The 19,145-nt window shown below is 33.8% G+C and overlaps 3 protein-coding genes across 5 annotated transcripts; 2 read left to right on the top strand and 1 right to left on the bottom strand.

Moving 5' to 3' along the window:
- Positions 1-3,185: 3,185 nt before the first annotated feature.
- On the top strand, positions 3,186-7,297 carry LOC118050241 (ADP-ribosylation factor 1). 2 transcript variants are annotated; one of them, XR_012170157.1, is made up of 9 exons: positions 3,186-3,449; positions 3,541-3,579; positions 3,693-3,755; positions 4,127-4,145; positions 4,484-4,595; positions 5,245-5,292; positions 5,516-5,646; positions 6,323-6,457; positions 6,663-7,297. XR_012170157.1 is itself a non-coding variant. In XM_035060514.2 (8 exons), exons 1-8 carry the CDS (start codon positions 3,347-3,349, stop codon positions 6,354-6,356), a joined length of 549 nt encoding a protein of 182 aa, XP_034916405.1. In that variant the 5' UTR covers positions 3,186-3,346; the 3' UTR covers positions 6,357-6,613. The 2 variants fall into 2 exon arrangements, 1 of the variants encoding a protein (XP_034916405.1); XM_035060514.2 differs by lacking the exon at positions 6,663-7,297 and having other exon boundaries at positions 6,323-6,613.
- An 881-nt stretch (positions 7,298-8,178) lies between these two features.
- Positions 8,179-10,447, top strand: LOC118050161 (zinc finger protein CONSTANS-LIKE 4). Its single transcript, XM_035060405.2, has 2 exons — positions 8,179-9,000; positions 9,833-10,447. Exons 1-2 carry the CDS (start codon positions 8,290-8,292, stop codon positions 10,160-10,162), a joined length of 1,041 nt encoding a protein of 346 aa, XP_034916296.1. The 5' UTR covers positions 8,179-8,289; the 3' UTR covers positions 10,163-10,447.
- A 2,836-nt stretch (positions 10,448-13,283) lies between these two features.
- On the bottom strand, positions 13,284-18,586 carry LOC118050162 (probable protein phosphatase 2C 59). Of its 2 annotated transcripts, none has more exons than XM_035060406.2 (9): positions 18,403-18,586; positions 17,694-17,956; positions 16,562-16,689; positions 15,719-15,817; positions 15,459-15,617; positions 14,634-14,720; positions 14,455-14,546; positions 14,029-14,103; positions 13,284-13,806 (listed from the first exon to the last, which is right to left on the bottom strand). In XM_035060406.2, the coding sequence occupies exons 2-9, from the start codon at positions 17,771-17,773 to the stop codon at positions 13,648-13,650; spliced, it is 879 nt and encodes a 292-aa protein (XP_034916297.1). In that variant the 5' UTR covers positions 17,774-17,956; positions 18,403-18,586; the 3' UTR covers positions 13,284-13,647. The 2 variants fall into 2 exon arrangements, with proteins under 2 accessions (XP_034916297.1, XP_073266315.1); XM_073410214.1 differs by having other exon boundaries at positions 17,714-17,956.
- Positions 18,587-19,145: the final 559 nt, after the last annotated feature.

The raw sequence follows: 19,145 nt of genomic DNA, 5'->3' as shown, positions 1-19,145 counted from the left end.
AAAAAAAAAGTTATTTCAATTTTATATAAAAAAAAATCAAAATAATATTATTTTAATTTATTTTTAAAAGATTATATTGAATTTTAACTAAGTTATTTGAGTTGGTAATTGATTTTACTGATCAGACGAGTTAAATTAAATTAATTTTGAGTTAATTTTCTTAAAATCAAACATATATAGGATATAATTTAATATTAATTAAACTTGAAATTAAAGAATTTTTAAAGGTATGAAGTGGGTTTTGGTGCTTTAAAAATTTTAAAGGTAATGAATTATATATACACACACACACACACAATGAATACGATACTTCAAGAATCATCTTTTGTAGAAGGGATTGTTAATTCAGTTGTAAAAAAAAAAAAAAAAACTAATGGAGAATAAAGTGTAAAAAATGGACTTGAAGGGTCATATACTCTTTAAATGTATTTTCTCTTAATTTGGCTGCCGGAAAATTCCAAGGAACAAATTACCCGTAAAGTACAATGACAAGAAATCAAGTAGTCCAACGTCATAATTTGAAATAAAAAAAAAAATCAATAAATTTTAAAAACGCGTTTTTAAATGCAAAAGTAAAGACAGCCGATGAGTACACGAGACAGCAGGCTTTTTTGCCTTGGACTCCTTTCTTGGGATGCAAATAGGAGACACGTGGTGATCTCTCGTTGGACTGTGAGCAATGGAAAGCAACGTGCTAGCTTTAGCAGCTGGGTTGTCTGCGCGCGGCGATGCGAAGACGCGTTTGTTGATAAATAAATGATTAATTAACAGCCTTGATTTTTTTAACGGACAGCTGTTTTCCCCTTATTAATAATAATCCCCTGTGAACAGCAGAGAATCTTGCTAATCTCTATACAAGCCAAGGTCAGGCCATCTCTTGGAGATCAAGTAAAGACGGAAGAACATTCTTTCTAGAGATCAAGAATGGTTTCGATAGTTGTCTTGCCAGGTGTACACCTGCTGAGGTGTTTTACTTAATCATGCGTGGAGCATAATTTTTGTTTTATTTTATTTTAAGATAGTTGAGATATTGTACAAGATATGTATTTTTATTTTTTTCTGTTTTAAAATGATAATTATTCTAAAATTATTTTAGAAATATATTTATTGAAATGTGTTTTCGTATAAGTTTCTGTGGTTAAATACATTTTATATCTTTTATATTTATTTTTTCTATCTATATTTATCTTTTTGAAACATTAACTAAATATAATATTTATAATATCTAAGGATTGTGCCAGCTCAGGTATGGGTAATGTCCAAGCTATTTTCATTCTTTGTATCATATGGTCATTATTACATATTTGAAAAAAAAAATCCCATCGCAATTATATACTAAAAAAAGGTATCTTTATAAATACTAAATATAACTTATTAGATGCAAATTCAATGGCAAAAACCACATTTTAATCTTAAAGAATATATTTTTTTTTATCTATCATATAAAATGGATAAATAGATTGTTGTGTATTGATAAAGAAGGCAAGTATGGATAATTATAGTTTGTATAATATGCATACAAGGAATGAGAGCAACTACTAAGTGCATGCTAGATTTTTATTTTATTTATTTATTACTTTAAAAGACATTAAAATCAATGTTTTTTAAGTATTTTTTTTTAATAATTTTAATATGTTGATATAAAAAAATATAAAAAACATAATTTTAATGCCTTTTCAACTAAAAAATACCTTTGTACTACATTGACAAATAAACACTAAAAATATATTTGAGTTTGCAATTAAAACTCCATTTCATTTAAAAAAATGCATTAAATTGTTGTTTTCCATGTTATAAAACAATGTTTTTCATCCGATACAAACCAGATCTAATACAGTGTTTGTTTTTTGTGTTTTCAAAACGCTTTTAAAAAAATCAATTTTTTTTAAATTAATATTTTTTTTATATTTTTAGATCATTTTGATACGCTAATATTAAAAATAATTTTTTAAAAAAAATAAAAAAAAATTATTTTTATATATTTTTAAGTGAAAAATATTTTAAAAAAACAACTGAAATTACACTCCTAAACAAACTTTAAGTCCCATACATAGAAGAGAATAATTACAATTTAAACAAATAATCACTTCGATCCATCGTTGTTTTATTTTATTTTAAGCGATCATTTGGCACTGAAGAAAAGCAAAAGGGAAACTCAAGATTCTAAGTCCATTTTAGCCTCGCATCAAAGTTGGTTTAAAGAACGAAATGCTTCCTCTAAAAATTATCACATACCCTAACTCATATAAAAATTGAATTTAAGCCTAATAATTATTATTATCAGTCCCATCTCATGCTATAAATATTTCACGATATCTGCTGATATCAACTCGTGATTCGATAGATATTTTGATTAGAAAGAACATACTTTTGCCTCGCAGCATGGTTCATGTCATGTTATTGGACCAAACAATCTTACTTTTCCGACAAATAAGCCCACATGATGCAACTCTGAGCATATAGTGTTAAATATAGCTATTTGGAATCGAGCTACTATAGCTTATACATGGTTAAAAAAAAAAAAAGATATTAAGACACGGTATACTTGTAGTATTTTTGGACCCGCTCATGCTTTTTTAAACTATATCAAGACATATCCTTCGGGTTAGCCTGGTATATTTAGAGAAATTTAATAAGTTTCGGTAAGTTTTGGCCTTGTAATTTGAAATCATAATTTTTTTTTTTAAAAAAAATCTTTTTAATCACTAAACCAACCCTCAAAATTAAAAATATCTAGTTTTGATCACAATTATTAAATCCGAGTCTAACGAGCTAATTGATCTAAAATTCTCATGACATAAAATCTGAACGAGGTTATGTTCAACTTGAATAAGTTAATATATTAATTTATTCAAACTCAGTTTATATGATTAAATCAATTAATATATAAAAATAAAATAAAAATTAAAAATAATATTGTTTTGAATAAAAATAATAAACAAAGTAGCATATTAACTCACAAATTGATCGAATAACCGGAAGTGTGATAAATATAGTTTTTGTGCATCAAAGTCGAACCAATAATTTTTTTTTATTATTAAAAAAATTCAACCAATATTCTTTTTTTATTATTAAAAAAATTCATGTATGTATTCGTATTAGGGCTGACACTCACGAAACAATACTTGTTCACAAGCCCATCTGCCCTGCTTGGAACCACATCTTCACAGCCCACAACACTCTCGACACTTCACTGGCTTGGATTCTTGGAAATTGCTTGCTTGTTTTAAGTAAAGAGAGAGAGCTTCAGTACTTGGTGTGAACAAAAACCTGCGAAACTGATCGAGTTCGTGACATGCACTTAGAAATTTTCGAAGTGTGAGAAACAGAAACAAAAAGAAAAAAAATGGGTCTTTTGTTTAGTAGAATGTTCTCTTCTTTATTTGGCAATAAAGAAGCTCGAATACTTGTCCTCGGCCTCGACAATGCTGGCAAAACCACCATTCTCTGTAACCCCCGACTTTCTTTCTGTTATTTATTTTCTGGGTTTTTCTAGTTTTACATATTTGTGATGTTTTGGTGTGTTTTCTTGTGATTTAGATCGGCTTCAAATGGGAGAGGTAGTCTCCACGATCCCAAGTGAGTTTCTTTTTTTAAAAAAGGAAGAAAATTTGAGTTGGGAATTTATGTTACCGTATGATTTTTTTCTGAATTCTTGCTAATCTGATGCTTTTTTTTTTTACGCGGTGTAGCGATTGGATTCAATGTAGAAACTGTACAGTACAACAACATTAAGTTTCAAGTCTGGGATTTAGGTAAGTAATTGGTTTTAATCTATGAAGTAATGGAGTTTTAGTCTGTTAGGTTGATTTTATTATGTAATGAAGAGGATACTGAGAGCTAGTATGCAGTAGAGTGATCAAGGGGTCTAGTCAAGTGGGCTTGATTTTGATGTACTTGTTAAGCACATGAGATATATAGGGTTTATTTTTAGTTTCTTAATGTGTGGATTCTGAACTGTAAGGGTGTGCGAATTCACTGTTTGGTGTTCTAGTTTAGTTGCCTTGGGGTTAATGAAACCAAAGGAGGTTTTTAACAGTGATCTTCTAGTAAATTTGTTATGCTGTTTATGTTCATGTAGCAATTCATTTTGTAAATTAATCTGGTTTATGGTTTGGTGCTACAGGTGGACAAACAAGTATCAGGTAACTTTTCTTCCTTCTTCTCTGAAGAAAATGTAGCTTACATTCTGTAGAAATTGTTTGCCATTGTTGCTGTTGATTGGTGTTCTTAGTAGGCACATATGTGCATTTGGTTTCCATATTGCGTAGAGAATGTTATATGTGTTGTTGAGAAGTACCATTACAGCAATGTAATCAATTAAATTTCAATGCTCTTAAAATCCTTCACGGATTTATGCTCAGTCCTCTCTCGAGTTGTTTGTTTGTGTCTATGCTGATTCCTTGGTAGTAGATATTTGGCATGCAATGGTCTGTTATTCCTCCATCCCTTCCCTGTGAATAAATTTGTATGTTTCTTTCAGGCCATATTGGAGGTGTTATTTCCCGAATACTCAAGCTGTAATTTATGTGGTAGATTCAAGTGACACAGAGAGAATTGGAATAGCCAAGGAAGAATTTCATTCAATTTTGGAGGTACTTCAGGAGTATCTGTTTTATTATCAGTTAGTAGAATACCAGGATGCTGCTTAGTGGGTAATGTTTGTTCACATTCTATCAGATATAGTCGTTGGTCAAGGATGTCCTCTTCAATCTCAACATATCTATTGACTGGATTTATTTCATAAAATAAATGATTATCATTGTAATATACCAAAAGCAAGAATTATTAGTACGAGGTCATGGAGTTAAGTGGGTTACATTTTTTATAATTTGCAACATATCTGGACAATAAAAAACTTCCAGTTTCATATTGTCTGCATTGTGACAGGGGGGACTGCAATTTATGGGATTGTGAGTTGTTGGGATCATTGTTGCTAAGCTATGTAATCATTTTTTTCCTTTGCTATTTTACCATAAAAAATGTAGCTATCAATCAGGTTTAATAATTTCTTCACAAAATTAAAGCACGAGAATCAAAAGTAAAAAAAATTATCATTTGTTGACTGTCAAAAAAATTATCCTTTGTTAATTGTCAGCTCTGCTATATTCTTAACTGCAATCTTGTTTTTCGTATGTAGATAGGAACATGTTTTTCATGCTTACATCTTTTGGAAAACAGACCAATTTTCAGTAGCTCTAATGGCATCTAAGAACTCTGAAACGAAATTGGACCTTTGTGCAGGAGGAAGAATTGAAAGGTGCAGTTGTCCTCATTTTTGCAAACAAGCAGGTGAAGACCATTTTCTCTAACATCCACAATTCGGATAAACTTTGTCAGTTCCTACTGTTACATAGGGGTCGATTATTGATTAGTTTGATCGTCCCAAAATGGGCTTCCTTGTACTCTCAACTTTGTGTATAAAATACAAGCCAATATTGGGAAAAAGAAAAAATCCGTCACCAACCACTGGAGTTTCTTATAACATGTTGCAACTATTGCTTTATATGAGCAGGATCTCCCTGGTGCACTTGATGCTGCTGCTGTGACTGAGGCATTGGAGTTGCACAAAATAAAAAGTCGCCAATGGGCCATCTTCAAAGCTTGTGCTACGAAGGGTGAAGGCCTCTTTGAGGGCTTGGACTGGTAAGCATTCTTCATCGCAAAATACTAGACACGCATGTATCCTTAAATTCAAAGTATTATGAATCGGTTTATCATATATGGTATCACCTAGATGTCATGGGAAAAAGTGTAACTGTGGTTTATATCTGGTGTTGCAAAGATTAAGTGGCAAACATTTTTGTTTCTGATCCTTAAAAGAAAACTCCATTGTGCCGAGGTTATATTTCCTTTTCAATCTACTCAAGTCTAATAGATTCTTCATATTTTGATTGACTGTGCAGTGATTGGTTTCGAAGAAAGAAAACAAAAGATTGATTTGGTACCTAGAGTTTTCACTTATGGTAGATATGTCACATATTCTGTCACTTGTGCATTGTGAATCACATGGGAATTTCATTTGGTAGGAGCATATTTTATCTTGAGTGAAAGTTAGGACCATAGCCAGTTTATCCTCCCTTTAAGTGGGACCAACATCATTTATTGTCCTTGACTTCTCGAAATCTTTCAGATTTTCGTTTCAATAAAAAATGCTAGTGTGGATTCACAATTTTTTCTCACCTGGCTTCATGGGGTCCTAAGTACCAATTTACTCGTCTTCACACGGTAGCCATATGCAGTTGCTTTCTCTATGGTGCTGAAGTTTGGTGCCCCGCAATTACTTGACATAAATGCCTAAGTGGGAAATCAACTTTTGCAGGTTGAGTAACACTCTCAAAGCAGGAGGTGGCTAGCTTTGTTCAAGCAAGTTCCAGAACGATCATAATCTCGTGCACACGAATGCTGGAGCGAGAAGTGTTGTTACCCTCATTCAAGCTTGGCGTAATCTCAGGAGGTGACTTCGCAATTTCTTATTTCCATATGCTGAGATTAAAATACTGACTTGCAGGATTATTTTGGGGAAAACTGAAGCAAAAACACATATTTTTCTTGTAATACTGCTTTAACACAATACATAATTAGCTGCTGCCCTTTTTGTTGTTCCCTCAAATTAGTGTGTCAAATTCATATTTTCATCTTTAGTACCATGGTTGTGGAAGGTATGGAGGAGGGCCTCCTTTGATTCTTCATTAGCAATACTCTGGCTTTAGCTGCCTGTGAAGATGCTCCAAACAAATGAGCCAGGCCTATTTCCTGAGAAGCTGTGAGTTGCTACCCGAGCTGTCGACCAGGGCTAGCCAATCTGACAAACACAGACTGCAAGAAATGAGTCAAGCCCGTGAGCTCAAAGTTGATTAAGTTTAAGCATCAAATCTAATAATAGCCTCCAAGGGGCTGTGATGGGCTTTTCACTGCCACTGCCGAACAGCAGCTTTCCTCTCCTCTTTGGCTCGTATTTTTTCTTCTTTGATAGATACCTGTATCAGAGCAGAGCTTCTCTGGATTGTATACAAGCAGGCAGGTTGCGGTACTAAACAGTACACCAGGACAGTGCTTCTCTGGATTCTGTACTCGTCGTTTTCCTTGTGCCATCTGAATCCCCTCTGAGCAAGCAGATAGGGGCTGTAGGATGCTGTGGTTGCAAGCTATATGCTACATTACTACGCCCCCGCAACGTCATCAGCTTAGATTCTTTTACGGAATGAATGGAATTATAGTTTTGGTTGTTTTTTTAAAATATTATTAATTTAGGAATATATTTTTTTTATTTTTTATAAATTATTTTTGAAATTGATGTATTATATTAAAATGATTTAAAAAAATTAATTTAAAAAATAAAATAAAATTTAAATTTTTTTAAAAGTATTTTTAAACATAGAAATAAATATGTTCTATACTATAGGAACACACTTGGATCCATGTCATGCGATTTTTGATAAAAACGTTTCTATCTTCTTTTTCTTGTAACATGAAACAATGTTATTTCCTTTAAAAAAAAGGATTCCACTTGAGAATTCCCTTTGAGCCCATATCTTAGGGTAGGAAAGGAAGGCAGCTAAGCGTAGAGTCATTCTCTACATATCCCTCTCGAACAGTAACTTGCCCATGCCGGCATGCGCCCTCTGGGTCCTCCACACTGGCTTTATTCAAACCTCCCTACGCCCCTTTCCCTCTCTCTCCCTTTCACACACACCTACAAAACGCTGAAAACACCACCTTTCTCTCGGTGGCCCCTCCCTCCAACTATACACAAAATTGACCCCTTCACTCAAACATCATCATCAATATCAAAGCCCCAATTTCCTAAAAAGAAAATTAAAATGAAATTTTCCCATTTAATTTCCCTTTATTCGGTGAAATCTCAAGTAACAATTCCGAGAAATTAATTGGATGAAACACAAGGTGTATAGGTTTACTGGATGTAATTGAACATAATGTTTTTTATTTTTTTATATTAACATATTAAAACCATAAAAAAAAAAACAAATGAAAAAACTATTTAACACACCCCCTTAATAACATTGTTAAAACAAAATAAAAAACCCAAACCCTTTATATCTGGCTAGGACACCATCCACGTGTCAATCTCCCATTGGACAACACTTAGATCTCCGTGGTCCCCCTAGATAGACCCATACAGTAACACCTAAAACTTAAACAACAGTAAACCACTTCACCACCAACCATCCCCATAAAACTACGCTTCAACCTAAAGAACCCCATCGAGACAGAACACAACTCAACAGAAGCTTCAAGCCTTGAAACTCGTCGCCTTCGTCTTCCTTAATGGCATCAAAGCTTTGTGACTCATGCAAATCAGCAACAGCAACGTTGTTTTGTCGAGCTGACTCAGCTTTCCTCTGCGTCAGTTGCGACTCCAAAATCCACGCGGCCAACAAACTTGCTTCTCGCCACGCGCGTGTCTGGGTCTGTGAAGTCTGTGAACAAGCCCCAGCTCATGTCACCTGCAAGGCTGACGCTGCCGCTCTATGTGTCACCTGTGACCGTGACATCCACTCGGCGAACCCTCTTGCCCAACGCCACGAACGTGTCCCTGTCACTCCCTTCTTTGACTCTTCCTCGGCTGCGCACGGCGGTGGAGCTGCCGTTAACTTCTTGGAGTATCGTTACCTTGATGACGTGAATGGTGGGGATGATGTTAGTAGGGAGGAGGCAGAGGCGGAGTCGTGGCTGTTACCGAACCCTGGTGGGGGGAGCACTAAAGGGGTGGATAGTTTGGATCTGAATACTGGTCAGTATGTGTTTGGGGCGGAAATGCACCCGTATTTGGATTTAGATCGGTATGTGGATCAGAAAGTGGAAGTGCAAGAGCAGAACAGTTCAGGTACTACTGATGGGGTGGTGCCTGTGCAAAGTAACAAATTAGGGTTTCAAGCTCCTGCTTTGGTTAATGACAATTGCTGCTTTGAGTTGGATTTCTCTGCTGGATCTAAAACTTTTGCTGGTGGCTACGGCTATAATTCCTTGAGCCACAGTGTAAGTTCTCTAAATTGGATCTTTTGTTTGTAAAATTTGTAATAAATCTCTAGTCTTCGATTGGATAGCTTGACTTTGATCGGACCGGAGAAGTGGACCGACCTAGTTTCGGTGCCTGAAAGCTGGCCTGAGATAATAAAACCTAAAACAAAAGTTATGAAATGAAAATGTTTCGTGCTATTAGGTACGTATAGTGAAGTTGTGGGTGGTGTTAGAGGTTCTGAGAGTTAATTAAGCTGCTAGGGTTTTCATCTTCTTACTAAAACTTTGTTTATAATTTTAGAGACTATAATATTGCTAGATTCAAGTTACCTATAGTAGAGATTTTCAGTTTGATAGTTTCTGTAATTTTGTCAAATTTAAGTCGTTTAATTAATTTAAAGATTTAGATATCAAATAGCTCCGTGTTCAATTGTTGAGGATTTTAAATTTAAAGTGTATTTGGTTTTGCTGTGAAAAATTCTCTTTCAAATTGTTTTTTTCTTAAAAACATATCACAATAATTTTATTTTTATTTCATCAGCACATCAAAACTATTCTTTTTTTTTTTTAAAAAAAAAAAATACTATACTCCCAAACACTCAATTTAGAAATGAATTCAATCTCAAAAAAATTTCAGTCTCCAAAACTAGTCAACCGTGGACGTTGAGTTCAAGTTTAAAAGTGTTTGTAATCTGTTCTCTCATTTTTGAAAATTGTCATGCTTGGTACAGATTTGTTAGTAGCATTTGTGATTTCATGAATCTATCATCGTTTGAGTCCATCTGTTGTTACAACTTACAAGAGATTTATCTGTAGTTTAAAGTCCTGATCTTGCGAGCTTTTACTGCAGGTTTCTTCTTCATCTCTTGATGTTGGAGTCGTACCAGATGGCAGTACCTTGACAGAAATATCGAACCCTTACAGTAGATCAGTGAGCAATGGAATGGAGTCGGCAAACCAGACAGTGCAACTATCAGCAGTTGACCGCGAAGCAAGGGTGTTAAGGTATAGAGAGAAGAGAAAGAATCGAAAATTCGAGAAGACAATTAGATATGCATCACGAAAAGCCTATGCCGAAACAAGGCCTCGAATCAAAGGAAGGTTCGCTAAACGTACTGATTCCGGAGTCGAGGTTGATCGGAGTAGTATTTATGGGTTCGGCGTTGTTCCATCATTCTAAGTTCACTTGATATTGATGTTGGATTGACAATGTTGGAATGCCAACTTGTTTCCTCATTCGTCGACTCTTCTCCACTCCTGATGAGAGTTGCAGGCTCTCAGTGGAAATAACTCCCTCTCTGCTGAAACGAAAAACCCCAAGTTATCCCTCTCCTCTCGCAGAGGAGATTGTTGTATTTTTGCTGTAATCCTTCTTGCAGTTCAATGTTGTTGTATATAATTAAGGTGGAACCCTTGAATCTGTACACGTTTTCATGCAGTAATGAGTTTTGTTTTGTGACAAGAATCAGCTTCACTGTTCTGGTATTTCAATCCTGGGAGGAACAGGGAGGTAGCTCCTTCTATGCGTAGGCGAAGTGTCGAGAATGATGAAGATCTTAACTCGTAATTAAACTTTTAAGATATTATATTATTATTATCTAAAACAAAGATCAAAATCAGCGATGCCATTGGAGGATTGAGCTGCTTTATGTGCTTAAAAAGTAATTATGGGGAGGTACAGTTTATTTGTTCCTTTCATAGAAGACGAAGATCAAAATCACCAAGATCATAGGGGGGCGTCAATTATTTTATTGGTAAGAGATCACATCATGGGGAAGAAGAAGTATTATTATATATTTATTAACTTTTTTTATTTTAATTTAAGAAAAGGAGATAAAATGACTTGGGACTGTCTTTGTGATAAGATCAGTCAGTCAAGGGGTAGATTCCTTCTGTACTTGATTAGGACGTTGTATCAATCCCCTTCTTTTATTTATTTATTTCTTTATTTATTGGTTTGTCTTCATTGGTAACTCGAATTTCAAATAATGCTCCTGTGGATGAATGATTGCATCATGCCATGCCCAAAATTTTCCACCGGCTCCTGGCATGGCCAGTTCCATGAGCTGGTGTCGTTGTTTTATAATTTATTTTTTAAATATATTAAAATAATATTTTTATGATTTTTTTATATTATTACATAAAAAGATATAAAAATACATAAAAATTAATTTAAAATAAAAAAATTTGAAGTTTTTAAAATATTTTTCAAACTAGATTCTAGATTATGATATAGTATCTGTGGTGGCCTAATAGTAAAGTTGAGATTGTGCATGCAACTATTATACATGCTTTCTAAGGAGGATTTTAAGAAAAAAATGATTTTTTTTCCAATTTAATTTAAAAAATTAAATAATATATTTAATAATTCTAGTTGGTTATGATTTTAGTTATTTTTTCTTTATATTTAGGTTTTCTAATATAGCAACGCCGCTATATTTTGCTAAATATTTAAGCTAACTCTCTCATTACTATTGGGCTCTAAGATCTGGGCTTGCAACTGCAAAAACATAATACTATCGAGAAACTAATTAAGGCCCATTAACAGACATAAGGGCCCCATTCCCATTTCAACCCCACAAAAAGAAGTGCAAAATCAGAGTCATGTCAGTACCCTTACATTGTCAACTTGCCTTTTAATATCGTCATGGGAAGACTATTATTTTCAAAAAATTTAAATTTATTTTGATTTAAATTTATTTTTTTATTTTTTTAAAATCATCGTAATGTGTTGATTTCAAAAAAATAATAATATTATTTTGATATATTTTCAAATAAATAATATTTTAAAAAACAATCACTATCATAACATCAAACATGCTCAACCTTAAATATATCTTTCTATATATCGGATGATATATTATGAATCATGAAATATCATTCTTTGTTTCCGTGAAAATATTCAAAAGAAAATGTCTTTCTTAATTTATCAAAATTTCGATAATATTTAATTATTGTTTTGAAAAAAAAAAATAAAGATAGTGAAAACAAGAGAAATATATTGTTAATGTTTTGAAAGAATATACATTCACTCCAAAAAAATATTAAAAATAAGTTTATTTCATATCTTTATTATCTCTCTTCAATTAAACACTATTCTGTTCATTTTATATTTGTTTTTTATTTTATTTTAAAACACTAATCAAATAAAATATTTAAAACGTGTTTGATTCTCATGTAATTATTTTTTGTTTGAATTTTAATGATGATTGCAAGAAAGAGAATTTCTCATAATTACACCATGTGACATTAAGAAATAGCATGTTAAATATTAAATAAAAAATAGTTTTAATGTATGAAAAGATGACCCAAGAATACTCTAATCATTGAAAAAAAAAAAAGGAATAAAATGGTGAACAACTAATAGGTAAAAGCTTCTTCTTCTTCTTCTTCTATAATATATTTTCAAATTATTCAGAAGCACTAGTCTTGTAAACTTTCTGTCAAGTTATTCTTACCCTTGGAAAGCAAGGCAAGAAAAATTCATAGAATAGACCTACAAATTGCAATTAAATAACCTGCAGGTACTGTCCACTTACAGAAGTTCATGCCTATAAATAAACCATAATGGCAAATCCTTGCCTTGTCGGGCTTGCTTTTATTCGTATTACGAGTCCTCTCACTATATATTCATAAAATGACCTTGTAAATTGACCTAGATTGGTTGTCAGATCCAATCCAGAAATTAATCCTGGAAAAGACTTAAATTGCTAGGTCATCAAGTTAATTCGTGGGTTAACATGAATTAATTATTTCTATTAAAACAATAATATTTTATTTTTTAACAAGATATTCAGATCAACCTGCTGGCTAGAAACTTGACCGAATCAACTAAATTTATCCAAATTAATATCTTATTTAATTCAACTAAAAATCTAGCTTCTAGTCCTGACATGCAGGATCAACCTTCAAGTATTTTTCATTTTCCTTTCCGGTTGAGATCCAAACATGGTGAAAGGTAGAGGCTAAGTATGGGTGGAGGCAATAGAGGCAGCGGCGTGATTGAAATTCAGAGCTCGCAAGTTCACTGCCACTGCCTCATTTGGTCGTGGCATAGATAGATGGTAACCAAGCCAAAGTTTATTCCCATCCCCATCAGAGGAGATTCAATCTATTTTCTCCTCCGAAGGGCTTTCATTGCCTGATTACACGGACTTCTTGGGGCATGGGGGAAGAAGCATCTTCTTGCCAAGAGCTTTTCAGCAGCAGAAACTCTGAATGGTTTACGATGGTGATCTAACCGAGAAAAATGGAGAGGCTTCAGACAGGCAGCCGAACAAAACTGAAACACTACAAAGAGCTCAGGTAAAGGAGATGCAATTAGCAAGAAAGAAACCGAAGTATGGAAAACCACATTTACAACAGACGGATGAGAAATGGATAAAACAGTCTCCAGACTCTTTACAGACTCACAAGCTCACAGTTCCAGCTACCTCGAGACCCAAGCACGTAAGCTAAACTTGGATAGTTCTATTCTAGAAGCTGAAACATGTAAAATACACGTTGGCAGCCTGTCAACTTCCTTCGTATTTCTATCCTTACAAAACATATGATGATGCTATTATCATGTTTCCCTGATCAGATTTGCACCACAGGATTTAATGCTGGTCCTTTTTTTATCCTTGGGTAAGAATAAAAACCTAGCACAGTACCTGTTCAGCATGCTCACACAGAGCCACCACCAGATGCACCTCCTTGATTGCCCAAGAAACGGACGACTACACAGGTGATGTTATCTGCACTGCCTCGCTGATATGCTTCCTGCATCAACCTCTTTGCTGCCTGCTCGGGGTCCAGAATTGGCTGGATCATTTCAACAGCTTCCTAAGGAATGGATGGAGCATCAGATGGTGATGACAAAAAGAAAAAAAGAAAAAAGACCATCAACTGTTTTTATTCTGACGAGGAACAAACTTCACTAAAAAGCACCAGTATGCCAATTTCCACCAGATCATTAGCAAGGAAGAATACAGAAAATACAGAAAGTGGAATATGAATCATCAACCTCCATAACATGAAAGCATAAAAGAAGCTAAAAGGACAAACCTCGTTTGTGACAACATCCCATAAACCATCACTTGCAAGGATAAGAAACTCAAGGGAGCTGTCAACCTTTTCTTCCTACAATTTCCATGATAATATTGGTCACCAAAACATGCTCAAAGGAAAAGACGAAGAAGAAAAAAATCACAAGGCGCATAGTCAACTGTAAGTAATTGAAAAGCAACGCATTGCTCAAGAATTATAAAATGAAACGCTTGAGCAATGTTCATGAATATTCATGCATTTAGCAGTTAAAAGTCTATCTCCAAAAGGCATCCCTGAATGCACCTGAGCGAGTGCAAGTGTGCATGTGCTCATGAGTAATGACATATAAATTTTGGAAGATTTATCATTTTAAGGTATCTTAAATTGAAAAATACCTTAAAATGATAAATGTCAACCATTTCTTGAATAGATTAAGAATCAGACCTGGATTTCTGGGTCAGCAACAACATACTGCTTCAAGAGCCTATCACCAAATGCACGAGAGACAGCTAGGACACCACCAACTCTCCAAGTACCTGTCATTATTTCCAGTCATCACAAGATACGTATGGCCCAGAAAATTTTAATCAAAAAATAGAAAGAAGATCATGTGAGGTCCTTACCAGCCCACATGACAAATCCTCCAGCATCTTCAATCCGTTGCCGCTCATCAGTCTGGTCTGGCTTGTGATCTCGGGAAACAGCAATAGCTAAAGAAAATGGCAAGACAAGTTAATGACTTAATTATGTGATAAACTAAACAGATACAACCACAGTACTCAGATAAATGCTCTCATACTCTATCCCAGAGCATCTGCTTTTCTTTCTGTATTTTGGTCCATTGTCATTATCCTGATTTAACAGGCCAATACTAGATTTCTTTACCTTTCCAAATTACATATTACCATGAGATGCACTTTCCTAAGTGAAAAATCACAAGAAAATTAACACAAGCACTGGAACTTTATTATTGGAAATCAAAATCAAGATCAAAATGACAAGTCTTTTGCATCGACTGTTCCCACTTTAGAAAAAGAAAAAGAAACGCTCTAGGACATTAACTATAGCTCACAGATCTGGCTCTCCAAATTTCAAATGACGATTTTGTATTGAAGTTACACATTGATTTCTCTTAATGCTTCAAAATTATGAATGAAGTGATACCAAGTCATATAACTAAAATTTTATTTCAGTCACTGTCTCCACTCTTGTATTGTATTATTGTTTATAATTCTTAACAGCAGCAGCATTGCCTTATTCTATATGATTTCTTCAACAGTACCGGATGACTATGAATTGAATCTTTAGTTTGGAATTCTAGGCAACAGCCAACTTAAAAAAAATTAAAACAAACTGTCAGTACTGTTTTCATAAAATGCATCACATGTTGGAAAAATGAAAAGGATTCTAGAAGTTGCAAATGGTTTTACAATCATTCTGAGTCTCACCATTGCCACCACGGCATATGACAGCTCTGGAATCTCCAACATTAGCGACAAGCAAACGATCACCAACAAGAATAGCTGTAGAGGCAGTTGATCCAGCATCCCGGTTCTGATTATTTTCTGATTTCAGAAATTCAGAGTCTGTGTGATTGTATGCATCAGCTGCAGAGAGAGGGAGCAATTCAAAATTAAACATCAAGTTCCTTGAACGAGAAATTTTAAGATTAGAAAAAAGAAACATTGGCACTAAGGAAATGAGATACATATAGCTGATTTGGTGTCGGAAATAAACTTTGGGTGCTTGATCAGATTGCTAAAAAGGTTATGTTTCACATATTCAGCTGCTCGTGCACCTCCATGACCTGAAAAACCATGCCAGGAAAATTTGCTACATTATCTGCTCATAAGATTGAAAAGGAAAATTATTGCAAAAGATATGATATGATTATATTTCTCTTCAACTAGCTAGCAACACTACAAACAAAAAAAAAGTGATTATCTATTAAACCAAATAAATAACGGTACAACAGCCTGGTATAGGCCGTCTCAACATAAAATTTGTGATTAAACATCCTACACCTGCCATTCCCAGCCAACAATGGCATTGGCATATGGCTTCAAGTACTGCAACCACACTGGGGCAAACAATTGTCTACCAAAATATCCAAATCTGCATACAATCAGTTCAATCACATTTCTCCACAAGAATAAATCACAGATTGAGCACACGGGCTAATCTATGATAGTTTCATTTCCCCTAAGGACTACATCAGTTGAGAATACAACATGCTGGTGACAGAAAATAATGCGATATCTGGCATAAAAAGGAGAAAATGACCCAAGAAGTTGCAAAGGGCACATGTGGAGAATTACAAGAATGTTCATCAGACAGCACACTTGCATATTAATAGCTATCACAAACCAGCAGTTACTTAGATTAGTGCCAAGTGGGATGCACATATAGTAATTAATGAAACTAACGTTGCTGCATTACGCATTTAATAGAAAGTACCCCCTCATCATATCTCTATTGCATTCACTATCCTGCTAAATTAATCTTGCTATATACATCTACAAGCACAAAGAGTAAAATGAGAGAGAGATACCATCAAAAACTCCAAAAAGACCAACTATCTCTCCATCAACACCATCGATTCTTGTCTCGTAAAAATCTTCCATGGAAGATCTTTTCCCTGGAGAGCTTGCATATCCATAACTGAATTTCCCATTCTGACTGTTGCAGGAAATATTTCAAATTCAGAGCCAGACAAATATTGTGAACTAAATAATATTGGAGGCAGAGGAAGAGAATACGAAATAGTATTATTTGAGAGAGATGTAATCCGGCAATCTAAGAATTACACAGCATGTCACAAATAGCTTACATGAATGTCACATTACATTGGAGAGTAACAAGAAATGTTGCTTACAGAATTTCAGTAATACTCAAGTTAAAATTTCCATTTCTTGGTAATCATTTCAAAACTTTAAGTATTATGTTTCCATCCACTCAGTATTAAGTCGCATGTTCTAGACCAAGTAGTCAAATCCATGCGACGCCATAATTACTTTGGATGATTCATAAAAACATTTCTTGTTGGATTCAAGAATCAGGTCTGAGAGTGAGCGAGAAAATAACAACTCATTCCACAAAGAAAGACATTGGCATACTCAGCACGACAAATCTATAATAAGTCAGATCCATCAAAGAGGGAACCAAGACTTTCTAGCATTCCTTTTTCAATGCAAAAAGGAATGTTGAATGCGACAAAAATGAGATTTAGGTCACATTTCTCTCATTTTGCATGTTATCAAGACATATAAGATGACGTGCAAAAGAATCACAGGTAATAAGCGAGCAGCTGTGAAATTAACAAAAGAACAAAATATCGACAGAAAATATGTTAAAGCTTTCCGAATTCATGGAGATTTAAATTTATAAATTACAAGTTCAAACAAAAAAGAATATGATTTAACAAAATCTTCATGATTGGACATGAATCAATGATCATAAACAAGCATTTAAAAGCCAGAATATACAACATACTCACCATATACATCCAAATATTAATCAACAAGTAAACAAAATCAAAAACCCATGTCATAAACAACAACATACTTGCCAAACACAACATTGACTGCATCAAACCAACAATTGACATATAAAAAACCACTTAACCCAAATATTTACACCACAGCAGATCTAACAAAGACATTAAAGAGCTAATTAATAAAAACCTGAGACCACCGCCGCTTACAGGTGCATCATCAGCATAAACTTGGCTTGAAGATGATAAAACGGAATTCAAATACCCCATCCCTAAAATAAGAATTACTACACAATTCTCCTTCTTTTGCTCTCTCTCTTTATTCACAATTACACAAACAACAACAATGACAGCGAAGAAATTAATAATTTTCCTTTATATTACACTTTGCTATAATTTGATCTCTCGCCAATCTTTTCATTTACTGAATCATTTCCAATTCAGTAACTTAACCTGCACAGCAAACCAAATAACAAAGATTACAAATCTTAGAGCTCAAGCAAAATTAAACCCTAAATTAGAAAACTTCAAGCTCAAGCAAAATTAAACCCTAAATTACATTTGTTAACCTTACACTACAATCTCATACTCACAAATTACATTTTCAAAAATATAATTTCATTTACAATTACATTTATTAATTCAATAGAATCTAAATTAATCCTCGTGAATTACATATTAAAAAATGGAAACTTAAGAAAAAATATCTACGTAATTAATCAATCACATTAAATCTTAAAAAAAAATACTCAAAATCCTCGCAAATTACATTCCAAAAATTGCATTGATCAATAATTAAATCTAAGCAAAAAAGAGCAAGATAATATTTAAATGATAAAAAAAAGAAACAACAACAATTTTTTTTTTTAAAATAAAACTGGAGAGAGGAGAGAGAGAACCTGAGAGAACGAAGAGAAACAAAATGCCATGAAGAGAAACGGAAACGCTTAAAAGGCGATAAAGCACAAAACGACGCCACAGAGAGTATAGATCGATCAAAATTTTGAAAAAGAAGATTAAAAAAGGAGATAATTTAGTTAGCGTGAAAAGAGGAAGGGTAGTTTTGTTTGTTTTACGAAAAAAGAGGGATTCAGGCGCGTAGCCGTTGCGTGAGGAGGTTATATAGACCAAGTCAATGCCAAATTTGCTACTGTTAGCTACTTTACTGTTGACTTGACACGTGTTATCCATGCATGTGATGCTGTGTGTTTTTCTATCTTGTGCTGCGTTACACCTGACTTTTATTCTTCTTCTTTTTTTTTGTGTGTTTTTTGTTTGGGTGGGTAAAGTCTTTATTTTTTTTTATTTTAAATACAATACTTGTTTTTTTAAAGAGCCGGTGGGTGTTTTAATGAAAGTTGACTTTGTTGTATATATATATAAAAAAAATTAAAATACTCTTAAAACAAAAAACAAACATAAATTTATTCTTCACACAGCCATGTTTCGTACATTGCCACTTCGAATTATTTATTTATTTATCTATAATTTGATTAATAGCTGGAGAGCTAACTTGTTCATGAATATTAAGATAGAGACAAATAAAGCTATGATCCCGCAGTATCATTTTCCAATGGGCTTATATATACAAGTAGACTTTTATATTCATAATTACAACATGAACTCTATTAATGACTACCAG

Source organism: Populus alba, chromosome 6, assembly GCF_005239225.2.
Source record: "Populus alba chromosome 6, ASM523922v2, whole genome shotgun sequence".
NCBI lineage: Eukaryota > Viridiplantae > Streptophyta > Magnoliopsida > Malpighiales > Salicaceae > Populus > Populus alba.
This window is presented reverse-complemented; position numbering and strand designations above follow the sequence as displayed.

Excerpts from the sequence above, each read along its gene's own strand:
- LOC118050162 (XM_035060406.2), bottom strand. The coding sequence starts at position 17,773 with ATGGGGTATTTGAATTCCGTTTTATCATCTTCAAGCCAAGTTTATGCT. Across the intron at positions 16,690-17,693 it reads GTAAGCGGCGGTGGTCTCAG|TCAGAATGGGAAATTCAGTT; the intron begins GTTTTTATTAAT and ends TTCCTGCAACAG. Across the intron at positions 13,807-14,028 it reads GGGATGTTGTCACAAACGAG|GAAGCTGTTGAAATGATCCA; the intron begins GTTTGTCCTTTT and ends TCCATTCCTTAG.
- LOC118050241 (XM_035060514.2), top strand. The coding sequence starts at position 3,347 with ATGGGTCTTTTGTTTAGTAGAATGTTCTCTTCTTTATTTGGCAATAAA. Across the intron at positions 3,450-3,540 it reads TGGCAAAACCACCATTCTCT|ATCGGCTTCAAATGGGAGAG; the intron begins GTAACCCCCGAC and ends CTTGTGATTTAG. Across the intron at positions 5,647-6,322 it reads CTCTTTGAGGGCTTGGACTG|GTTGAGTAACACTCTCAAAG; the intron begins GTAAGCATTCTT and ends CAACTTTTGCAG.
- LOC118050161 (XM_035060405.2), top strand. The coding sequence starts at position 8,290 with ATGGCATCAAAGCTTTGTGACTCATGCAAATCAGCAACAGCAACGTTG. Across the intron at positions 9,001-9,832 it reads ATAATTCCTTGAGCCACAGT|GTTTCTTCTTCATCTCTTGA; the intron begins GTAAGTTCTCTA and ends CTTTTACTGCAG.